General features: G+C 40.9%; 1 protein-coding gene across 7 annotated transcripts in view; it reads left to right on the forward strand.

Annotated features, from left to right (window-relative positions):
- THSD4 (thrombospondin type 1 domain containing 4) overlaps positions 1–11,247 on the forward strand; it is a 527,908-nt gene extending 516,661 nt beyond the window's left edge. For all 7 annotated transcript variants that reach the window (XM_069982054.1, XM_069982070.1, XM_069982063.1 and 4 more), the window contains 3 exons: positions 4,486–4,665; positions 5,012–5,156; positions 9,341–11,247. In XM_069982054.1, the coding sequence (XP_069838155.1) occupies positions 4,486–4,665; positions 5,012–5,156; positions 9,341–9,483 (468 nt within the window). In that variant the 3' untranslated portion in view covers positions 9,484–11,247. The remainder of the gene's footprint in view (positions 1–4,485; positions 4,666–5,011; positions 5,157–9,340) is intronic.
- The last annotated feature ends 13,176 nt before the right edge of the window (positions 11,248–24,423 follow it).

The raw sequence follows: 24,423 nt of genomic DNA on the forward strand, positions 1-24,423 counted from the left end.
AACCAGTCTGCCCATTCTCCTCTAACCTCTGGCATCAACAAGGCATTTACGCCCACAGAACTGCCGCTCACTGGATGTTTTTTCTTTTTCGGACCATTCTCTGTAAACCCTAGAGATGGTTGTGCGTGAAAATCCCAGTAGATCAGCAGTTTCTGAAATACTCAGACCAGCCCTTCTGGCACCAACAACCATGCCACGTTCAAAAGCACTCAAATCACCTTTCTTCCCCATACTGATGCTCGGTTTGAACTGCAGGAGATTGCCTTTACCATGTCTACATGCCTAAATGCACTGAGTTGCCGCCATGTGATTGGCTGATTAGAAATTAAGTGGTAACGTGCAGTTGGACAGGTGTACCTAATAAAGTGGCCGGTGAGTGTATATGTACGTATTGCTGATGTGAAGGGGTTAAAGTAAAACAACAAAAATAAGAATATTAATATTGTAGTCCAAAATACTTTATGCAAAAATGGCATTTATTGTCAGATTTCCTACCTTAAGGGTATATTCACACAAACGGGCTCGCAGCGAGATTCTCGCTGCGAGCCCGGCAGGTCCTGGCAGTTCCCATACACTACATACTTGCTGCGGTCTAAACGACCGCAGCGAGTATGTAATTCTGCCGTCCTTAACCCCTTCTGCTCCCGCCCGGCTCCCCCACTGTAAGCATACTTTACCTGTCCTTGCTGCACGGGTCCGGCGTCCTGCTCTCCTGTCCGGCCAATTAGTGTGTTGCCCAGCCGCAGCCACCGATTGGCCAGGTGGGAGAGCAGGACACCGAACCCGTGCAGCAAGGACAGGTAAAGTATGCTTACAGCGGGGGAGCCGGGCGGGAGCAGAAGGGGTTAAGGGCGGTATAATTACATACTCGCTGCGGTCGTTTAGACCGCAGCAAGTATGTAGTGTATGAGAACTGCCAGGACCTGCCGGGCTCGCAGCGAGAATCTCGCTGCTAGCCCGTTCGTGTGAATATACCCTAAGTGTTCTGAATTACAGAACACTTATAATCAAAGCGCAGAAAAAAAAAAGGTTTCTACTTAGTTTATTGTTGGTTCTTCTAGGCTGACTATATGCAGTGTGTCTTTTTTAGGAGAGTAGAACTTGTAAATAATGTATTCAGTGTAAAAACACATTTACTGTTATAGAAAGTAGTATTCTAAAAAGCCAATGCAAGCTGTTATTCTTGTACTGCTTGTATTATAAATACTTCATGGCTCCAAGCACTGTAGGTTCTGTTGTGTACTTTAATAGCATTAGGACTTCCTGTGGCTGCATGAATTCTTGTTTCTGTTATAAAAAAATGAATTAATATTGCTTAATTTATTATTCTGAACAGTCCTTTAATATATGCATGGCACATGTTACACATTACTTTATGTATTGTCATGAATATTTAAAATAACATTCATTAAGGACAGTCTATGTAAGGCTATAAATACTGTGACAATGTAGCGTTTATTATGATGAATCGTAATGTTAGAGAATTCAGTAATCAGGACATTAAATCTTTTCCTTAAATCTTATGGGCCCCCTTTAGTCAGGATAATATACTAACCTGATTAACAGCAGATAATTTATACTAAATATTATGATGGTCAGTGGGAGATGGTGGCCAATATACAGTATAACCATCCTCCAGGAGGTATCAGGTACCTGGTGGTCCTGATGTGGTAGCTGTTTGCCCAGGTGGGGGTCAGTCAGGAGCAGTGAGAGAATCAGGTGAAGAAACATAGGCTATAGTACGGGTCGTCCACTGGAGTCAGAACAGTAGGCATTGTCAGGCATTGAGTGAAGGACCTGCGAGTTTCTGTTGGTTTCTACATTTCAGAAATTTGCATGTTTGCTGGTCTATAAACATAAATTTCTTAAAAAAGACAAACCCGATCAAATCCCAAAATACATAGCACCTTTCACTACAGTACCGAGGGCTTTAAAACACAGCTTCAACAGAGTCTATATACAAAGTGGTTGGGGCTCTATTAAAGCGACTCTGTACCCACAATCTGACCCCCCCCCCCCCCTAACCACTTGTACCTTCGGATAGCTGCTTTTAATCCAAGACCTTTCCTGCGGTCTATTCGGCAGGTGATGCAGTTATTGTCCTAAAAAAATACTTTTAAACTTGAAGCCCATGCCAAACAGGAGTATCTGTGCGCTAACTTTGCACAAACTCTCTGTCCCTCCTCCCCACCCTCTTCATCATTAGGAATGCTCCAGGCAGATTGCCTCCTATTCCCCACGTGTGACAGCCGACAGCCCGGAAGATGGGGTGGATTGTTAAGGACCTGTGCAATGTTCAGCATGGAAAAAATGTTTCAGTGGCATTCCTAATGATGAAGGGGGTAGGGAGGAAGGACGGAGGGGTGGTGCAAAGTTAGGGCACATATACTCCCGTTTGGCACGGGTTTCAAGTTTAAAAGTGTTTTTTTAGGACAATAACTGCATCACCTCCCTAACGGACCGCAGGACAGATCTTGGATTAAAAACAGCTATCTGAAGGTACAAGTGGTTTTGGGGGGGGTCAGATTGTGGGTACAGAGTCCCTTTAATTGCAGAAAATCGGGAGAAGAACTAGAAGGAGGAAAAAAAGGAATTACAATATAGGGCTTTTTCAAGCACTATAATAATTTGCATTTAGACTGTTTTAAAAAGACCATTTCAAATGATGTAAATTAACTGCTTCTTCCATCGACGATTGAATTTATCATTGTTTATGCCATGACATAGCGATAAAACATTTTTTTACACCCTAAGGTCTTCCATTATAAAATCCATTACATTATATATCCTATGAAACTAGTATGGCAATAAATATAAAATATAAGGTTGTAAAATCCCACACAGGCAGAATAATCTTTACTTTGCGGATTTAAATCAAATGGTGTTTTTTAAAATATTATTGCATCATATGTTCAAATATTTTACCAGCCAGAAGCCCAATAACTTTTGATTTTTATAAAATATCACATCTTCAAGTACAATTTTAAAGTCAATGAAAAATATCCATAACCTTACTGGGTGCTATAAGCAACACCTCCCCTTTACTTTAAACTAGTTTCGTATCATATCTCCAACTTCTTTTAACTGAAAGAAGTTGAAACAACACAAAGCAATTCTGCCAAAAGTTGGAAAAATCTCCATGTGCAGTCAACCAACTATTCCTTAGCAATGCCAACGTGTTTAGGTTAAAAGGTGGGAATCTACTGCACTGAATGTTAATGTCTGTACAATCAATTTCTTAGGTTGGCCACTTAAAGGGGATTCCACCCAGGCCAGTTTAAAAAAAAGAATTGCAAAGGCAGCCCTGTTGTGCTCACTGTGTTTTGACACCATTCCTGCATTTCTACATGATTTTGTTCTTTATATTGAGTTTTTATAATTCTGTCATGCTTTTCAATATATATCTTACATCTCCCTCCCCTCCTCCATCCTGTCATGCTTCCTCCCCTCCTCTCTTTTACAATGATTGTGCCCCTCCCCCATTTTATTTTTTTTTTAGCTGTTACATGCTGCAGTTTATATACAGGCTGCAGTTCACATCACACACACACACACACACACACACACACACAGAAACAATGGACAGTTTGGCTCCATATTTAAAGTGTAACTTATAGTTTCAGGTGATTTTTAAGGAGCAGGACTATATTTGGTCATTCTATCACTTGTAAATGCCATTTACCACCCTGCAAACACACTCTCTCTCTCTCTCTCTCTCTCTCTCTCTCTCTGCCTGCTTTCTCTATGCTCATTTGCAGTGTAGATGTAGACTAGCCTCTGTGCTGCCTTATATACACTATATAAACACTAAAAACAAGATCCTACAATCCTACCTCACTGTAGCAAAGCTTCAGAAGTTTGCAGACCAGCATTGAGCAGTGTAACATGCAAATCCAGTGTTTACTTTGGCCACAAAGTCTGCATACTGCACAAGCTGCTTGTCTCCTCTTTCTGCTCAGTCATCCCCCTCGGCCCCTTCACCCTCTATAGATTATAATAAGCGCAAACCTGTCTTCACGTTGCTTTTCTGTAATGTAGACATGTTTTGATAATGAATAGATAAGAGATGTATGTGGGGGTGGGGGGGGGGATGTGTAAAAATATTTTATATTATGGTTAAATTGTTATTAAAGTGACTCTGTACCCACAATCTGACCCCCCAACCACTTGTACCTTTGGATAGCTGCTTTTAACCCAAGATCTGTCCTGCGGTCCGTTTGGCAGGTGATGCAGTTATTGTCCTAAAAAACAACTTTTAAACTTACAGCCCCGTGCCCTATGGGCGTGGCTTTAAATATCTGTGCCCTAACTTTGCACCACCCCTCCGTTCCTCCTTCCCGCCCTCTTCATCATTAGGAATGCCACTGGAACATTTTCTCTATGCTGAACATTTGCCCATGTGTCTTAACGATCCAGCCCATGTCACAGTGTGGTATGTGATGACCTATATATATATATATATCTATCTATCTATATCTTCCATAGTGTTCTGTTGAATGTGGAAGCGGAACCCAGCAGAGAGATGTAGTTTGCATTCGCAAAACATCGGACAGTTTTACAGTCGTAAGGCCGCAAGAGTGTTCCTATCTGGAGCGACCTCCCAATCAGCAAACCTGCCTTCTGAAATCCTGTGGAGCAAAATGGTTCTTTACTGATTGGAGTACGGTAGGTTATTCTAATGCAAGTACATTAACACACATTGCTACATTAAATGAGTGTTTTTAGATACTTTGTTAATTCATATTCATAATATATACCACACTGCCTTGAGGTCTAGGCTCCTTTCTACAAATTTTTCCTACCGAGACTTAGTGATTTGGGTAGTGAATGCCTATTTTACCTATATCCTTTGAGGGTATAGTGGGCTGCACCTAATCCTGCAATACATGTACACAAATTCTTACACACAAAGGAACCATTTTTCTTTTATGCCTTCAATTTAAAATATTTTATTGTAATTTGTGCTCATGTTATGCTTTTAATTAATTTTTGTATTCTATATAATGCTTAGTGCTCCAAGTCTTGTGAAGGAGGCTTCCGGGTTCGTGAGGTCCGGTGCTTGGCGGATGACATGTCACATAGTGATAAATGTGAAGCAGACCTAAAACCAGGGGACACTGAATCCTGCAACACTCAAGAGTGCATTCCGGAAATAGGTAACTATATCAGTATTATCTAATTTCCAGGATATGATGAAATCATAAAACACTAGAGATGAGTGAATCTCGAGCAGGTTTGGGTTAATCTAAACCTGAGCATGCAATATTTGATCATTGTTGCCTGGAGAAGTTGGATGCAGTGCTAAGGTTAAAAGAAAACCATATGTTGCAACTCACCTACTGTAACTATAGAAAGAACCGAGGTGAACCAGAAATAAGTGCACTATCCTCAATGCACAATAAACTCTTGAAGATATACAAAAGAAGTCTGTCCTCAAAGTGCTGTGTTTTTTTTGTTTGTTTTTTACAATGGGTGGAATTGAATAGGATATTCAAAATATATATCTCAAAATATATATAGTGGTTTAAAGCATTCCAAAATGCACATAAATTCACAGAACAATAAAAATCAATAAAACAGCAGTTAGCATGAATCAGTTGCATAAACAGTGCCACAGGACCATGCGTAAAAGACTAAATAGAAACCATAAAAATAAATGCAATAAAATGCAAGAATAAAAAGAAATTAAACGGAAACTAGCAGCAGGTTAGACAAATCTAACCTGCTGATAGTGCCAGGGGTGCTGAGGAGGAAGGTATATGTCTTACCTCCTCCTCCTCCACACCGGTCCTGCGCTGTTAGTCAGTATAATTTTTGGCCAGGAGCACTGTAGAAGCGTACTCTGTCGGGATTAGTGTTGAGAAAAGTACTTAGTACTGAAGAAGAGAATACTCATACTTATGTATATAACAGACCGCCTTCTGCCCAACCAGATCAGGTAATGCCAGGTTGAGTAGTACGAGCCCCAGGCCTATACAACTGGGTGAATCAGACTCCTTGAGACCTCCCAAGATAGCTGTGCACGATCAGTAAGATACTTCAGCTTATGCTCTTTGTCTTTCTGCAGACCAGTCCCTTGAATCCTGTAGACTGTCCTGAGAAACTGGAGAAGGATCCCTGGCATGGACAATGTTTTCCCTAGAGGACAGCTACCCCTCTTGTGGTTTTAACAGAGCATCTTAGCAAAAGTTACTTTCATAGAAGAAATATTTCTCTTTCTTTGTCGCTGACAAGGGCTCTGGCCCAGGTTTCACTGCAGCAGGAACTCTCTAGCTTGCTTTTTCTCTTTCCCATAACCAGACAAAAGACCTCCCACCAGGAACTATCCAAGCTTTTATAGGGGTGACTGGGTCTAACCTCCAATTGGTGGAGCAGTGTGAGTGGCTGAAAGCTGTGTCTGGTACCTGTACCTGTTATTGGTCAGAAACAGTGTTCATAAAAAAAGCATAGTTAACCCTTTTCCTTCAGCTGTGCTTTTACAAAACAGACAGTTAGGGGAAAGTGAGCTACCAAGTGGTGAAAATGCAAACGGCAGCTTCATCCCCTTAGTGACACCTGACAGAGTTACAATACCTTTACCTTAGTGGATCACCCATACCAGAATACTACAAGTCCATTTACCAACCCACTAAGCTATACGGGACAAGCACACAATAACTGCTGGCAAACAATTATTATTGAGACTCTGAACTTCTGAATATCTATATTTTTTTTCTATCGTATTTAGTTTTTCTTTATTTTCGTGTATGGTTCCCATTCAGTTTTTTCCACATGGGCCCTGTGGCAACTACTGTTTTTTTTTTTTCCAAATAAATTTTATTTGATTTTACATTACACAGATACAAAAAGGAAAAGTGAAGAAAACTTAAAATGGTGGCAACATAACCAAAAAGAAACAGTAGAAATCTACTACAGTAGAACTCTTCGGGTCGAAATAGTACCTTATAAATATATCTATCATGGGTTATATATACAATCCAGTCAGATGATGATCTTCCCATTCCGTCCATCTTTAACTGTGGTAGCATCATAATGCAATATTTGTGCTATATGGTGGAAGGTATCACCTTCAACCGCCCCTGGGAATGAGCCAAATCCGCTTTGCAGTACCACTCTGTCAGCAATAAGGGATGCATAATGTCAGCTATTTCTTGTGTGTTGTAGTGTGTAACAATGTCTTCCATTTTTGGAAAAATATTTTGGTCGCTTTGTTGCAAATACTGTTTTTATTGATTTTATTGTTCTGTGAGTGTATGTGCATTTTGCAATCCATTAAACCACTATATATATTTTGAGATATCCAGTGGGCTGGCCCCAATCAATTACACCCAGTGTATGAGCGCTTTGAGGGCAGTCCTAAGGTTGTCTGGAAAACATGGATACAACTGTAGTCTGTATACATGTTTTCCACGATTTCTTAGGGCTGCATCCAACTTCTTCAGCCATAGGTAATGAAATGCTGCACGCTTGGGTTCGGATGAAGCAGAGCGTGCCCGAGAGTTGCTCGTCTCTATAAAACATTTAAATAATAACTCAATAATGTAAGAGATTTACCTAGTGTACTATAGAACATGTGGTACATATTGTGCAGTCACTTTGTACCGTAGTCTTGGCTAACAAGATGTACCAGACTGAAAGTTTTCTTTGTCACAGTTCTGTGTATTATTATCCATAAATAATGAGCTGATTCAGGATAATATAGCAAATACTGCAGGAACAGCACAGCATTTTCATAATCAATCTACGCTTCCCAGATTTTCTTGTATTTGTCAAATTTAAAGTCATCTTTATTTCCACAATATCGGGTTATTAGGACGAAAACAGCTTTTGTTTACTTGTTCACTACATTCTGTATATTTTTCAATTAGTTTTTCTCATAAGTAGTATCTTTCATATTACTGTACATATTATACTTAAATATATTTCCAAAATACTGCAGGAACATAAATGACTATTTATATTATAGATGGAAAGTCAGCTCTACAGGGTCATATCCCTGTGTGTTCTCTTTTTTCTTGTTTCTTCATCAGTGCAGTATTGATATAGAGTAGCAGAACTATGAATTGAATACAATAGATGAATCTGCAGTGAATGTATACCTTAGTGTATTGATGCAAAACGGAACTTAGTTTAATGATTGTGTATTACCACTTTCAAATATTTATAACCTGACAAAATAATTCAATACATTGTTATCTTTTCAAAAGTATATTGTGAATAATAGGGGTTTGCTACTTCTTAGGCTCTGTTCAGTGATGATGTCTATGCATTAACGGTACACAGGGGGCTTGGAATTATATATTTAAGATGTGATCTGCATTTTCTTACCATGTCTTGCTATACAGATTTATGGTAATAGCAATCTATCAGTGATTTACATATTGAGACAGCAAGGAATTCATAGATAATATGTTCCCTGCTAACAAAGTTAATTAATTCACAGTTGACTAGCAGTGTTACAGAACAGCCCAGTAGAAATAAGTGAACTTTAAATTTTTTGATTTTACAGGGTTCAAGGGAAATGAACCTTAAGAGAACTGCACTAAAACAGCTAAACAATTGAAGCAGGTTAGCTGTTTTAGTGTTGGTCAGTAAGTTGGTTTATCAATACTTACCTGCCTGCGCACCCCTGGTGTCCCCTGCCGATCGCAGCTGCCTCCACTTCCTGACTGAGACCAAAGCCATTCACTGGCCATAGGACTGACTTTTCTCACTCAGAGTGATTGGCTGAGCAGGCTTTCACTCTCATCTCGGGATTGACAGCCTGCTCAGCCAATTACTGACTTGGGTCCTTTTCCACAGACCAATTCAAATTATTGAAGCCAATGTCAGAAACAGACTATAAACAGAGAACAGGTCACAAAGGAAAGTTTGATATTTCTCCCCTTTTTTTAAGTTCATTCCAGACTTCAATAATGTGTTAGATATATCTGTCTGTGTAAAATAGACCCTAAGACAGTCAGCGATTGGCTGAATGGACTGTCACTCTTGTCTTGGGAGTGAAAGCCCACTCAGCCAGTCACTGGCCACTGTGCTATCCTGTCTCAGTCAGTGATTTGCTGAGCGGTCTGGAGGCAGTTGTGATCAGCGGGGGACACCAGGGAGCACAGACAGGTTAGCATACTAATATGTGTATTAAATTGTGCAGTTGCCATTTTGGACCTGACTTGTTATAAACTTTGCAAAAAGATAGGTTACAAACCAAACTTTTTGCAAAGTTTATAACGAATCTTGGTTTGCTCATTTCTACAGTCACATTTTCTCTATTTTTATTTTTAGAAAAATTTCACATCTTGTGCAGCTACTGCGTCTAAGATTTTCTTTTTTACTTTTCTAACAGATGAGCAATGCAAAGATAAATACTACAACTGCAATGTGGTGGTCCAGGCCAGACTTTGTGTATATGCCTACTACAAGACTGCCTGTTGTGCTTCCTGCTCGAAAGCAGCCAGTAGGCAATCAGGATTTATAGGACCAAGATAACAACTACTGAACCTTTTATCCAAGACAAGAGGCAACACACCTGAACAGTGACAGTTATTGATCTGACTTCCTTGCCTCTGGCTGTACAGTACAAACTTCACATTTTATGCCACGTGGGACTTCATTACCAGCGACATAGCTCTTTAAATTGCCACAACTTTTATAGGAATGTTTGTTGACTTTTTTTTTTTTTTTTATAATCTGAGCTGAAAAACTTTCACACTTTATAAACTGGACTTTGTGCACACTGTTGGAACAAGACAATACCCATTCTTCACCCATTGGGAGAGCCAAATGAAAAGGCACAGATTTGGCACCTTTTTTTTTTTACTTTGAGTAATTGTGGGTATTATATGTTCTGTAAATAATCAAGAAATGTTGTAGTTTAATGAGATTGGGATGTTGGCTTAGAAATCTTGTAAATAATGATTTTATATATAAACTTGAAATGCTGCAGTCTTTTGGCTCCTGTTAGTACGCCAGAATATGTTGGAGTATAATTATTTTGGATTCTTGGTAAATGTCTTACGAATTTGTCAAATAGTGGTTCACAGTTTGTAATATTAGAAGCTGCTGACTTAGGTGCATTGTAACTATTGTAAAAACCTAAATGTACCTGCCAAATTTATATTTAGAAAAATCATACATCTTCCCCATCACCACCTATTTTACATTGGCACTGTGTATACAGTTCCTACAAAACAAACCGTACCCTATTCCTTCAATATTTGTTTTTAGGCTACCCATAAGAATCTCTTATTTTACGAGGGATTAATAGAAGTATGGATGGCAGGCCAGGTCACATACAAATGTTATTATATAGTATTATTACTAATGTTGGACTATTTTACCAGTGACTCTTAGTACCTATTCATAGGAACTACAGCTACAGTTTCACGATCTACTAAACTACATTAACATGTTTGCTTTTCAGCTTTTGCATGAAAACTTTATGTGCATAAAATGTTTGTATTTTTTTTTGGAATAGTTCATCTTTATTTTGAGATTACAAATTTTATTTTTGACAAAACAAAAAGATGCTTTATGAGAAGAAAACAGCCAGTTTTTCCAGTAGCAGTGCCACTCTTGTAAATTGGCTCGGTCTGATGCTGTAATTGAGTCCAAATTTTTCTGGAAAAAAGTGCAAACCCTTATCTTATACAACTTCTTAAATTAATTTTATGCCCCTGGACCTTTATCACTTTAATGCAGAACTCAAATATAAACAATGAAACGCAATGACTTTAGATGATTTCATTAAAGACCAGCTGCATTGGTTATCCCAATTGAAAAATTATTTATTTGTATGAAAATTGTGGTAAGCACAACAAGAGATCTCTGTAAAACCTATGCTTTCATTGACATGAGTAATATCCTGATGTTTAAAGCAATTTTTGGGTTCCATACATTGTTAAAGCGTACATGTCATGATGTGCACTGACCTGATCAGCATGCATTCCATTCTACTGCTGGAAGTTAGTCTCTTGATGGATAAAACCACGCAGGGTCTGTTTCGCACATAAGCCCTTTTGGATCTGAATGAGGCTTGTGTAAAGAAACAACTCGGCGTGGTCATATCCATGGCTACCTAAATTTCCAGCGATTGAATGTCATTATGTGCACTGATCATTGTGCAATACAGATAAGGAGGTAAAAACAAACTGCAGCCTTCTGAGCTGAGAAATAACAAAGCAGTACATACTGGTCTTGCCAGGTCCAGCACTCTGGTCAACCTTAATACTTCAGTTTACGTACCCTGATGACACACACTCCTTTTTAATGTTGCTGATGTTCCCAGCCCAATGCAACCTCAGTGGGTTCAGAATGTCATCGGCAGATCATTGTTGGCAAAAAAAAAAAAAAAAAAAAAGATCACATGATCCATTTTATCTGTCTATATTATTTCCTCTATTATTATTGCAATGCACTGAAGTCAATGGAATGACATACGATCAATGCATACAGTGTATAAAATGACGGAGGTTATCTGCACGGACGTCAAAATAATGATGATGTCAATTATTTTCGGATGTCTTTTGCTAACAGCGGACATTATTTTTTAGTTCACACACAGTTTTTCTTTTTTCCCTGTCCTTTCTCTGTTTTTAATATTAAATTTAATGGAGTTTTTAATTAAAGACACCCCAAAGGTCAATTATCAAACCAACGCTAGAATAATGTACTAGCAGCTGTTATTGCAATGACAGGTGGCTAATCCTCAATCCTCTAAATAGTCATTTTGGACTCAAAAATAGGACGTAATTTTAAAAATTATTAACGGACAAAAGAAAACCGTAGTGGGAACACAGCCTTATTGGAATTTCTCAAGACTGGCATACCCTCAAATTCTTCCCCTCATGCCCCACGCTGGCTTTACTAAGAGGTGCACGCCTCTCAGTAAACCTGGAGGATCTGTGGCTACTGCACGACAGGAACAGGAATCTCCACATGCACCAGAGCAGATGTAGATTTCTGCCATGATTTGGCAGGTGTAAACCATGATTAATCAGACTGAAGAAGAGGCCGCGCCTCCTTCCCCGCTTGTGGAGATGAAGGGGCAGAGCGTACTAGTGATTGGCGGGGTTCACTTCAATGGGCTGACAAACTTAGCGCTATTAACCCCCATGACCCAGGAAGATACTGTACCGTGTCGCTGCTCCTGCTTGCTTCAGGGCCTCCTGGCATCTCCCGGCAGTCAGCCAATTAGTGCAAAGCAGTGCACTGATTGGCTGACCACCAGGAGACCGTGAAGAAAGCAGGAGAGGGGACCCGGTACAGTATATTCTCAGGCCGTGGGGGTTAATAGTACTGAGTTTGACATACGGTACTCACAGCGGGATGACAATTCCGCTGCGAGTAGGTCATTAATGTGAATGGGCAAGTATGTGCAGCAGATTTTTCATTGAGAAATCTGCTACAGATACGTTATGTATGTTATGTGTGTTTGTACCCTAATACAAATTTATGAAGTAAAAAATATTTTACTTGACGTCTTCTACAAGTTTAACAATATTAGGAAATGCCCTTTTAAAGTCCCTAACGTGTTTTTTTTTAGTCAATGTTTCCCCCAAGGCTACCACTGATTAAAGAGATGGTACATACAGTAACTGTCTGCTGTGTCTCGGCAATCATATTCATATGTGGCATAAGAATGAGTACTATTGGAAAACAGTTGTAGCTACATGTGTGCAGAAGATTGTCATATAAGTAGTTACTAGGCAACCTTATATAACAATCCCTGCACATACACCAAACAGGAGCAGCAGGGGAAAATGAACATAGAGATGTAATTAATACTAATTATACGATGTTTATGAAACCACTCTTGGGAAGTTGGTCTTTCCACTGGTTGCACAGCTGGAGTCACTCAGTTCTGATACAGTACACTAGAGTCATCTGTCAATCCTACAGTGTCAACTGTGAGCTTGTTTGTGAATTAGCTAAACAGAATTCTTTGACTTATTCTGCATACATTATTTTTTTACAATAACGTGCAAAGAAATAAACACATGAAAAAGGAAAAAAATACATACAGAAATGTCAACCAACACATTACTATTTAAATAAAAGCAAACTAATAGGCTACTAATGTGCCCCACTGAGCAACCATGATATTAAAACAACCTACCCAATTTTGAATGGTATCTGGCATCATCGCATTTGCAGCAAATCCTTTAAAGCAACTCTGTACACACAATCTGACCCCCCCCCCCCCAAACCGCTTGTACTGTCAGATAAATGCTTTTAATCCAAGATCTGTCCTGGGCTCCGTTCAGCAGGTGATGCACTTATTGCAGTGCTAAAAAAAAAAAAAAAAAAACTTTTAAACTTGCAAGCCTGTGTCAAACTTGCGTGGCCTAGAGTGTATGTGCCCTAGGATTGTAATGCCCCTCCATCCCTCCCCCCCGCCCTTATCACTAGGAATGCTCCCGGGTAGAATTTTTCCTATTTATAACCTGTCTGAACACTGCACATGTGCCTTAACGATCCAGCACATGTACAGTGTTCACACTGGTGATAAATAGGAGAAATTGTTCTAGGTGCATTCCTAATGATTAAGAGGGCGTGGAGGAGGGACGGAGGGGTGTCGCAATCCTAGGGCATGGGGCCTCTACGCCAGTGCTTCTCAATTCCAGTCCTCAGGCCTCACCAACAGGTCATGTTTTGAGGATTTCCTTAGTATTTCACAGGTGATCTAATTATACTCAGTGCATCAGGTATTATCACAGGAGTTCTTTGTATGGGAAATCCTCAAAACATGACCTGTTGGTGAGGCCTGAGGACTGGAATTGAGAAGCACTGCTTTGGCCATGTCAATTTGACACAGGGCTGCAAGTTTAAAAGTTGTTTTTTAGGACAATAACTGCATCACCTGCCAAACGGACCCCAGGACAGATCTTGGATTAAAAGCAGCTATCCGAAGGTACAAGCGGTTTGGGGGGATTGTGGGTACAAACTCGCTTTAAAAGGGGGCCTGTATCCAATGTTGGAAAAAATGTGATGGTATTGCCATCAAATTAATTAGGGTGTTCGGATTACACCCTTTTACAGTTTTTCTAAATGCCCTCCCATTTTATATTTTGTCTGACAAATTATTTGTCAGATAAGCATGAATCTAACTTTAATAATACTAGTGAATAGTAGGTGATGGATGTGATTATACAGAGTTGAGCTGGTAAGATGTACAGTACTGTACATTATTATGCACCACCCCTTAGCAGTAAGTGCCCCTCCCCACATGCTTCCTCTGCAATTTTAAATAAAATGAATTACAAAAAAAATAATTAAAAAACACATACTCACCTAGTTTCTGTTTAATCCCCTAACGTTTCTTCCTGCTGTTTACTCTGAAATGCAGCACTTTTGTGCCGGAGCTCAGCAGATGAGAGCAGTCTCGTGACCAATTGCCTGCGGCCACACAAGGCCGCTCTCATCTGCTGAGCTCCAGTGCAAGAGTGACGTCACGTGTGAGCCAGAGCCGCATTTCAGAGCAAAGAGTCACTAGGGTGATTGGCGGGCTGGGGAGCTAATGGCTCCTCGCTCCATCAATCAGAGCACTGTGTGTAACTCAAAGTGTGAGTAGTAGCACTATCAATTAAAGGAAGTGTGCAGTACCGGGGAGGCCTTGCCAGCTATGCTCTACAGTATGGATGGCAAACCTTCAGCTCTGCAGCTGTTGCAAAACAACAATCCCCATCATGCTTTAGGTTTGGTTGTCCAGGCATGATGGGAATTGTAGTTTTGCAACAGCTGGAGGGCTGAAGGTTCCCCATCCCTGCATTGCAGGGAGGGGACCCAACTGTAAGGCAGGGCCCACTGGGGGGGGGCTGCTGTTCCTCCATGACCCAGTCCGAGCCTTCTTACACTACTGCTAGGATGTGGCTAACCAGGTAAATGCAAATTAAGGCTATAGTCAAACTCCGTAACATCAGTATTAAAGGGGTATTCCACAAAAAAAATTCTTTGCAATATTTAATAGTACGTAAAAAGTTAAAAATATGTGCAATTGGATGTTATTACGGCCTCTGCACCATTTTTGATGTTTTTTACGTGTCTTATACCATGTCAGCACAAAAATGCGGCTAGACTGAGACTTCTCCGTCTTGTTTACTCCTCTTCCCCCCTCCTTTACAAGACGAGGTCACATGTCCTCTGTTGTGGGCTGGGTTGTAATTATTTACTGCTGCTAACCCAGCCCACTGCAGAGACACAGGACAGTATAGGCATCTCTGCAGTGTGAGGGGTGACAAGAGATATATTACCTCAGCACAGCAGCGCCAGCCTGTACTTCTCCCTGGCTAAAGACTCCAAATGGTGGCAGCAGCATGAGACCCCGCTCCTGTCCACAGCTCCCCCAGCTAAAGACATCACAAGCGACACCAGCAGCAGAGACCCCTCGAAGCAGCGACCCAGACACATCCATGGCTTCCCCAGCTGACGATGGCCACCATTACACTGCACCCCTGATGTCTCCCTGCACAGCATGGCCCCAAATACAAGTAAACTTTTGGACACTGACAGCGCTGGTAACGCTGGAGCTAGGGCGGGCTCATTCCTCACAGGCTACATGGAGCCACTGCAAAAGCTGGAGCTCACTCCTCACAGGCTACATGGAGCCACTGCAAAAGCTAGACCTCACTCCCCACAGACACAGGCAGCATCGAGCGATGGGTCCCGAGATGGAAAGTGTGTGTGCTATGCACCCTGAGTGTAAGGGGGGTGCAATCGCCGCAATGCACCTGCACTTTCCATCCCGGGCCCCATTGCCCGATGGTGAGCCAGGGGGAGGGCGGGCTGCTACTATCCTCAGAGTGGGGTCCGGGAGGGAAGGGCAAAAGCCGAGTAGGGTACGGGGGATGTCACTGCCAGCACCTCCCGTGGTCGCTGGCTGATAGGAACTGCCCTGATCTCTCCCTGATCTCTCTCCTTCCCCTAGGAGCATCCCCCAGGAGCATCACCCACACAGCATGCTGGTACCGCAGGTGAGCTGCTGCTGGAGGGGAGGGAGGAGCTTAGAGCTGCCGCGGCATAGGTGCCGGGACACTGCTGGGGGATAGCAGTGTCCCGGCACTAAAACCAAAAGTTTATTCCCCCCCCCCTTTCCCGCATACCCCCTCAACCAGCGGCACATACCCCCCGGGGTATGCGTACCACAGGTTGAGAAACCCTGATCTAGGGGGCTCATGGTGCCCTCCACTAGCAACCCCCCCCCCCCCCCAGAGGGCGGTGCAGCAGGGACTGCAGACCACGGAGCTGTGCGAGCTAATGGCACTCTGCTATTATTATTATAATATGGGGGACAATATTAGTATATTGGGGGGATAATGCAGGGGGGCATTATTAGTATATGGGACAATGCAGGGGGGACATTATTACTACAGTATATGGGGGACAATAGGAAACATTATTATTATTATTATTATTATATGAAAGCACAGCAGATCATCTTACATACAGGGGGCAATCCACATACCTAATGACTTTGGAGCAGAATTATTACAGTTGGGAGGCTATAGGTGGGAAAAAGATGTTTGTCTGGCAGGTTCTGAAGAGACGAATTGTAGCTGCAAGAAATCGTCCTGGTAGTCCGGGCCTGATGGAGAGGAAAAGGAAAGTGACCCCTCAGATCAAAGACGACGCTGTTACCTCCTGTTCCTGATGCTGCTACTCCTAAAGAAATCTGTAAATTAGTACGCAAGGAGCACTTTGCCTCCTACATTAACGCATATCTAATGATATTCAAGGATGCATAAGCAGGTGGGTTTATGTAGGAGGCAATGGGCAGGGTGAGTGGTCTTAAATGGGTGGGTGTTCTAAAAGGAGGTAACAGAAAGTAACCATTAGCAATCGGCAGGTTTGTCTGCAGAAACCTGCTGATAGTTTTCCCATTAATAACTCTTCAGTCCAAACATTGATAAATATAAAACAGGCTGTGTACCTTTCATGGGTTAAGTTTTGAGTGCTGACGCCTGTCAAAAGTGTCCCTCTTAAATCTGCTAACTAGGGTCCTTACACCTATTGTATTTATCCTAATAGATATGCCCCCCACAGAAAGAACCAGCATTTATTACCAACTGGGATTACCTCTTTAATTTGTCTAAATTAGGATGGACCATCCCCAAAAGAGTTGAGAGAAAAGATGAGCGTAACCATAATATATGTGCAACATAAGTTATCCTTTTTTTACTCCTTTTCTTAGAGTTATTTTATTTATGTACAGTATTTTTGTTCATTTGCTTCTGATTTCAGTCAATATATATCTTGTCTTTTAGTTTAGGTAGAATGATTACAGCACATGACCAAAATATAAATAATCAAAATATTCTCCAAAATTAATCTGTCATTATTCAATTTGTTAACTAGCTTAGAACACATTAAAATTCTATACCACCGACGCAGTGATATACATGTCAGTTGAAGTAAGGAAGTGTTACGAACCTGTGATAGACTAAGATTCATAAATGATAAGTGTGCTCCTAGGCACGTAGAGCTGTAACGTGTTGACTAAAAAGTTGAAGCATTTCATCTTAGAAATAATGTGCCGGTTTTATTGATGGCCAATGCTCCAGAAATCTGCAAACATCCTTAATGAGGGAAAATATAGGCTTCTGCATAATGCTTTGGTGCGAGCAAATCTCAAGAACTAGAAAATGTGGGCCTGATCTGGGCTTGTCAAAAGCCAAATAGAATTTTTAATAGGAATGGATCTGTAAAGCCCGCTACTCATTCAGGTGGTAATTAAAGCGACTCTGTACCCACAATCTAACCCCCCCCCCCCCCAAAAAAAAAAAAACCACTTGTACCTGCGGATAGCTGCTTTTAATCCAAGACCTGTCCTGCGGTCCGTTTGGCAGGGGATGCAGTTATTGTCCTAAAAATACTATTAAACTTGAAGCCCGTGCCAAACGGGAGTATCTGTGCCCTAACTTTGCACAACTTCTCTGTCCCTCCTCCCCGCCCTCCTCATCATTAGGATTACTCCAGGCAGATTGCCTCCTATTCCCCACCTGTGGCAGCCCGGCACATGGGCTGGATCGTTAAGGACCTGTGCAATGTTCAGCATGGAGAAAATGTCTTAGTGGTATTCCTAATGATGAAGAGGGTGGGGAGGAGGGATGGAGGGGTGGTGCAAAATTAGGGCACAGGTACTCCTGTTTGACAAGGGCTTCAAGTTTAAGGCTGCGTTCACACTACGTATATTTCAGTCAGTATTGCAACCAAAACCAGGAGTGGATTAAAAACACAGAAAGGATCTGTTCACACAATGTTGAAATTGAGTGGATGGCTGCCATTTAATGGCAAATATTTGCTGTTATTTTAGAACAATGGCTGTTATATTAAAATAAAGGCAGTTATTTACTGTTATATGGCAACCATCTTGCTTGCAATACTGACTGAAATATACGTAGTGTGAACGCAGCCTAAAAGTATTTTTTTAGGACAATAACTGCAGCACCTGCCGAACGGACCACAGGACAGATCTTGGATTAAATGCAGTTGACCGTACAAGTGTTTTTTCTTTTTTTTTTTTTGGGGGGGGGGGGGGGCAGATTGTGGGTACAGAGTTGCTTTAAGTTGTAATTTTACACAAACAGAAGTACCCAATTACGTTTTAGAAAATTCTTGTAATTTTACATACAGCTATACATTCTATGGTTTAATCGGGTAGTCCCATCTCAGGCAAAACTCTTTGCACTCATAGAATTGGTAGGCCTATTACTTCATTAGTTAGCATAACATGTTTGAGATTAGTAGTAATAAGAACAAATCTGTAGTGAAATATTTAAGAACAATTAATGTCCACTTTGTATCACCATGTCACTTTAAAGGGGTTATCCAAGCTTAGAACATGGACCAGACTGAGGACAAGAGTGGTGCTGTTTTTAGTAGAAAGCAACCATGTTTTTCTAAGCCTGGTCACAATTAATGACAGGCAGCAGCGATCGCGCTGCAAACTGTCATTAACCCCTTAAACGCTGCAGTCACTTTCACGGACCGCTGGAGGTCTCTTACCTTCCTCCGTGCGGTCCGATCAGCACTCTGCTGATTCAGTCTGTCACAGGCAGACTCAATTAGCAGAACGCCTATTACTCTGATCAATGCTATGCCTATGGCATAGCAGTGATCAGTGTATGAAATCTGATGATTGCATGTGAAAGTCCCCCAGGGGGACTTAAAATGTGTAAAAAAAAAAAAAAAAAAAGTGTTAAAATGTTTTTAAAAATACCCCAAAGCCCCTCCCCCAATAAAGATTAAAAATCACCCCCTATCCTATTATATAAAACATATAAAAAAAAAATAAAATCAATAAATGAACATATTATACTGTATACCGTACCATGATATAATTAAATATAACAATCGTCATGGTGAATGGCATACATGAAAAGAGGGGAAAAAAAATCCCAGAATTGCCGATTTTTTTGTTATTTATAAGTCTGTCCTCTATAGACTTCAAACGCCTGAACCGTTTGACCCTAAATTTGGCAGGCAGATACATTGGGTGCCTGGGAAGGTTAGAGCAAAGGTTCCATCCTTGCCAGATGTACAGGGAGGGGAGGGGGAGGTGGGAGAGCACCCCATAGAAATGAATGGGAAAATCTCCACACTGCACACACAGGTGATATAATTAGCGCTGCAGGTCTCCAGCAGAAACGGCAGTTGGAAGCATTAGCAACCAATAGGGTTACTACTTTTATTTTCACAGGGAGCTGTGGTTGCTAGGGCCAGCTGCCTCACAATAGATCCGCGGAAATAACTGGTAGACCCCCTACTCCAACTATACACTACAGGTATACAGGACCATAAAACTAAACACTACAGGTGAACAGGAACTAAACCAAATCTATACTACAGGTATACAGGACCCCCAAAATATACACTACAGGTATACAGGGCCCTTAAACTATACACTACAAGTATAAAGGACCTTCACCAAATCTTTACTACAGGTATACAGTACCTCCACCAACTCTATAATATAGATACACAGGACCCCCAAACTATATACTACAGATATACAGCACCTCCACCAACTATATACTACAGGTATACAGGCCCCTCAAACTATACACTACAGGTATACAAGACCTCCACCAACTTTACACTACAGGTACTGTATACAGATCCTCCACCAACTATATACTACAGGTATACAGGACCCCCAAACTGTAAACTACAGTTATCCACGACCCTCAAACTATAAACTACAGGTATACAGCACCTTCACCAACTACATACTTGAGGTATACAGGACCTCCCCCAACTATACACTGCAGGTATACAGCCCCCCCCCTACTATACACTACAGGTACACACTAATTCGACTGATTAATTCAGATGAAACAATACCTTTTAGATGACTGCAGTTTCCTGTTAAGCATCATTTGCAATGGCAATAAACAAGGCCCAAGCCTGATCACTGCAGGTGGCAGCATACATCTGGATTCTGCATGTTTTCCGCATGGGCAAGTGTATGTTGCTGCTTCAGATTTGTATCAGGTAAAAATCTTTATGTCTATGTACCTGGCAATAACACTGCCAATGTTGTACATAACCAGGCTGTATATAACCAAGCTATATATAACACTGCCAATGTTGTATGTGACCAGGCTCTGTATAACACTGCCAATGTTGTATACAACTGTTGTATATAACCAGGCTGTATGTAATACTGCCAATGTTGTATATAAATCAGTGAGTTAAGAGAAGGAGGATCTGGAGACAAGACTCATTTTATAGTTCTGCTGTTTTCCCAATTACTGTCAGTGGTCAGTCAAGCAAAAGCATTCTGAAGCCAGTACCATTAGTGATAACACTATATTAGCAAGTTACATATCTTGCTATATGTCTATGGAGCAATTTGAAAGCTCATTCTTTGCGCCATGTGTACTTTTTATCAGTACTTGTGTATGTGACTTTTTAATCACTCATATCACATCCAGAAAAAAAAATAAAAAAATCTGCAATTGTGCACTTGGTGGGTTTTTGCACATTTAAAAGGAGATTTATCAAAGGGGTGTAAAGTAGAACTGGCTCAGTTGCCCATAGCAACCAGATTCCACTTTTCACAGATTCCTTGGCAAATGAAAAGTGGAATCTGATTGGTTGCTGGAGGCAACTATGCCTGTTCTACTTTATCCCAGTTTGACAAATCTCCCCCTTAGTGTGCAAGATCAGGAATGTGATAAATCAGTTCGGGCAAATCTGCATGCAGCAATACCAAATGTGTTTATTTTTGTTTATGTATTTATTTAAAAAAAGGAGCAATTTAAACTTTTAATACGGGATCAGTTTTAACAGTGGCATCTAAATAATTAAAAAGCTGGTAAGAAGAGACCATTCTATGTCGGCTATTATCAGTTGTCCTCCTGATAGCAGCGGGGAGCTGTTGGGTATACAGAGGGGGTCATGATGTGAGCCCTCTTAACACCATGATGGGTGTATCCATCATTAAAAGGAAACTCCAGTGATTTTTTTCCCTTTCATTTTAACCCTTAAGGTGTCATTTTGTGCTCCATGATGTGTTTTTTCTATCGATACCTTGATTTGGGCACATGCGACTTTTTGATCGCTTTTTATTACTATTTTTCTGGATTTGATGCAATCAAAAATGCGCAATGTAGCACTTTAGATTTGTTTGCGTTTACGCAGTTTACCGTGTGAGATCAGGAATGTGATAATTTATAATTTTGGGCGATTACACACGTGGCGATACTAAACATGTTTATTTTTATTTAGACATGGGAAAAGGGGGGTAATTCAAACTTGTAATAGGGGAGGGGGCTTTTTATTAAGCTTCTAGTATATTCATACTGCATAGATCAATGAGATTGGCACTCGATTGCGTTCGGCTGCTGCAGCTGATATCAATTGAGTGCCGAGCCGGGATCAGTGCCATTACGGCACAGACCCCAGCCGGTGCCAGACGCTGGGATCGCTCCTCCGCAACAATGTTGCGGCTGCAAGAAGTATTCAGATGCAGCTGTCAACTTTGACGGCTGAATCTGAATACTTAAATAGCGGGCACTGCGATTGGACCGTTCCCACTAATAGCCGTGGTCCCGGGCCACAAGCTGCACCCGGGACCGCCGCGCGGCCCCGCCCTGAAGTCCCCTAGGCGACCCAGGATGTATGGGTACGCCCAGGGTCATCTAAGGGTTAAATCAACTGATATTATAGAGATTTGTAATTTAGTTAAAATAAAAAACCTCAAGTCTTTCAGCAGTGTCGGCTGATAGCAGCAGGGAGCTGCCGGGTATGCAGAGGGGTCACATTGTTAACCCTCACTATACTTTGAGATGAGCGAATCACCCATGTAAACGAAGCAAATCGCTTCGTTTGATTGGAAGGTGGCTTTTAAGCAGACTGAATTTCAACTCTGTTCGGCTTGACCCTGGGTGTCAGAAAAAGCTTAATTCCGTCCAGGGAGAATTTTTCCTGGACTGGATGTAACCAGGGGAGGAGCGGCAGGGAGAAGAGCAGAGTTAAAAGGTAGGCACCTGATAAGCCGCTTGCTGATCAAACAGGGATTGGATTGTATTGGAAATTCACTCATCTCTACTCTTAATGATACCATGGTGGGTGAATGTCATTAAATAAAAAAAGGGGAAACTTTGTTTTAAATAATTTGGTCTTTAAAAAAAATAAATTAAAAAATATTTTATAATCTCAAGTCTTCCAGTACATATCAGCTGCTGTATGTTTTGCAGGAAGCAGTGCATTCTTTCTAGTCTAACAGTGCTCTCTGCTGCCTCCTCTGTCCATGACAGGAACTGTCCAGAGCAGTACCAAATCCCCATAGAAAACCTCTACTGCTATAGACAGTTCCTGACATGGACAGAGGTGGCAGCAGAGATCACAGTGTAAGATCACCACTACCTGCAGGACATACAGCAGCTAAGTATCAAAGATTTAATATTTTTAGACAGAAGAAAATTATAAATCTATATAACCTTCTGACATTAGTTAATTTGAAAGGGAAAAAAAGATGTCGGAGTTCCCCTTTAAGAGGTTAACAAACAATATAAGATTTTGCTTGAATCACCAAAAATATGTTGACTGAAAGGACTCCAGCCTCTCCATTATTTGGTAGGAACATCAGCTGTGTTTGATCTTGCAGCCTTGTGTCAGTGAGACTGTGGTGCAGAACCAAGCCAACCTAGAGTGACCCAGTAGGGAAAGCCATATCTAATACTGATAGGGGCTTTACACTGGGTAATAACTGGGACCAAAAGAGCCTTAGCAATGACTTCCCAGTGTTTATACATCTTAAAACAACATTAACAAAAAAAAAAAAAAAAACACTATTTGTTCATCCACGTCCCTTGTCACAAAAAAGCATTCATTGTTGGCATTGGCACCAGAAGATGCTCCTTATTTGTACCATGATTATGCTAAACAACTAAAAGAATCAGAAAAATATCAATTTATTTTTTACTTTAGAGGACAGAAGACAGCATGGGGTGAAAAATTCTGACAGACTAAGATATCAGGTCACAGCACATCCTTTTAGGGGACTCGCACACCTATTTTAAAAAGGAGAATAAAAAATGATTTGTTTTCCTTCTAACAGGTACTATTTTATCTTCTAGCTATGTTCACATAACACCTTTTCTTGACCCTTTTGGACAGCTCTCATTTTGACACCAAATTGTCTGTATTCTAAAAATTATGGCCATACTATTCTGAATATGGCCATGTTTTTACCTCAAAATGATGGCCAGCTAAAAAGACTGCTGGGGGATCATTGTGTGAACATAGCCTTCATATTTTTTTTTTTTTTTTAAAGGTCAAGTTAACCCATAGGTTGCCAGGTAATATTAACCACCACAAATCCTTGAATTGGTCATCAGGGCAGGAAATTTATTGCCATTCCATAGATTCTTTTTCTGCCCTGCTGTCATCTTGGAGGTATAACGTCTCAGACAGAAGGTGGGTACTGTATTTTAATTATGTATTGGTGAAACCATGTCCATATTTGGTGACCAATGGCTACACAATCTTGCCTCAATATTGTGTGGTCATTGGTCACCACATGTGAACACTTTCTCCACATGCAATGATGGCAATACAAAGCCCCCATGTATGGTAGTTACATTTCTGAACTGAGGAAAGGGAACTGAGTAAATTCAATAGCTGCTCCTGCTTCCTGGATAACCCCTTTAAAAATCTTCAACCAATTAAAAGGGCACTCCAGAGATTTATATATATATGATCTTGTTTATTTAATGTTTATCCAGGCTTTGGAGATCAATACTCCAGAATGTATATTTTGATCAAAAGCAGGATCCGCCTTTGGCACAAGGAAGAATAAAGAGGATTTCCAGCTTACTTGTACAAAGTTCCAATCTGCCTTTTAAACAAGAGTGACAAACAGTATACTGTGTAAAGTGTCTGATAACAGTGTTCCCATAGATAATCTTTAAAAATAATAAAAAT

Source organism: Dendropsophus ebraccatus, chromosome 1 (genome assembly GCF_027789765.1).
Source record: "Dendropsophus ebraccatus isolate aDenEbr1 chromosome 1, aDenEbr1.pat, whole genome shotgun sequence".
Lineage (NCBI taxonomy): Eukaryota > Metazoa > Chordata > Amphibia > Anura > Hylidae > Dendropsophus > Dendropsophus ebraccatus.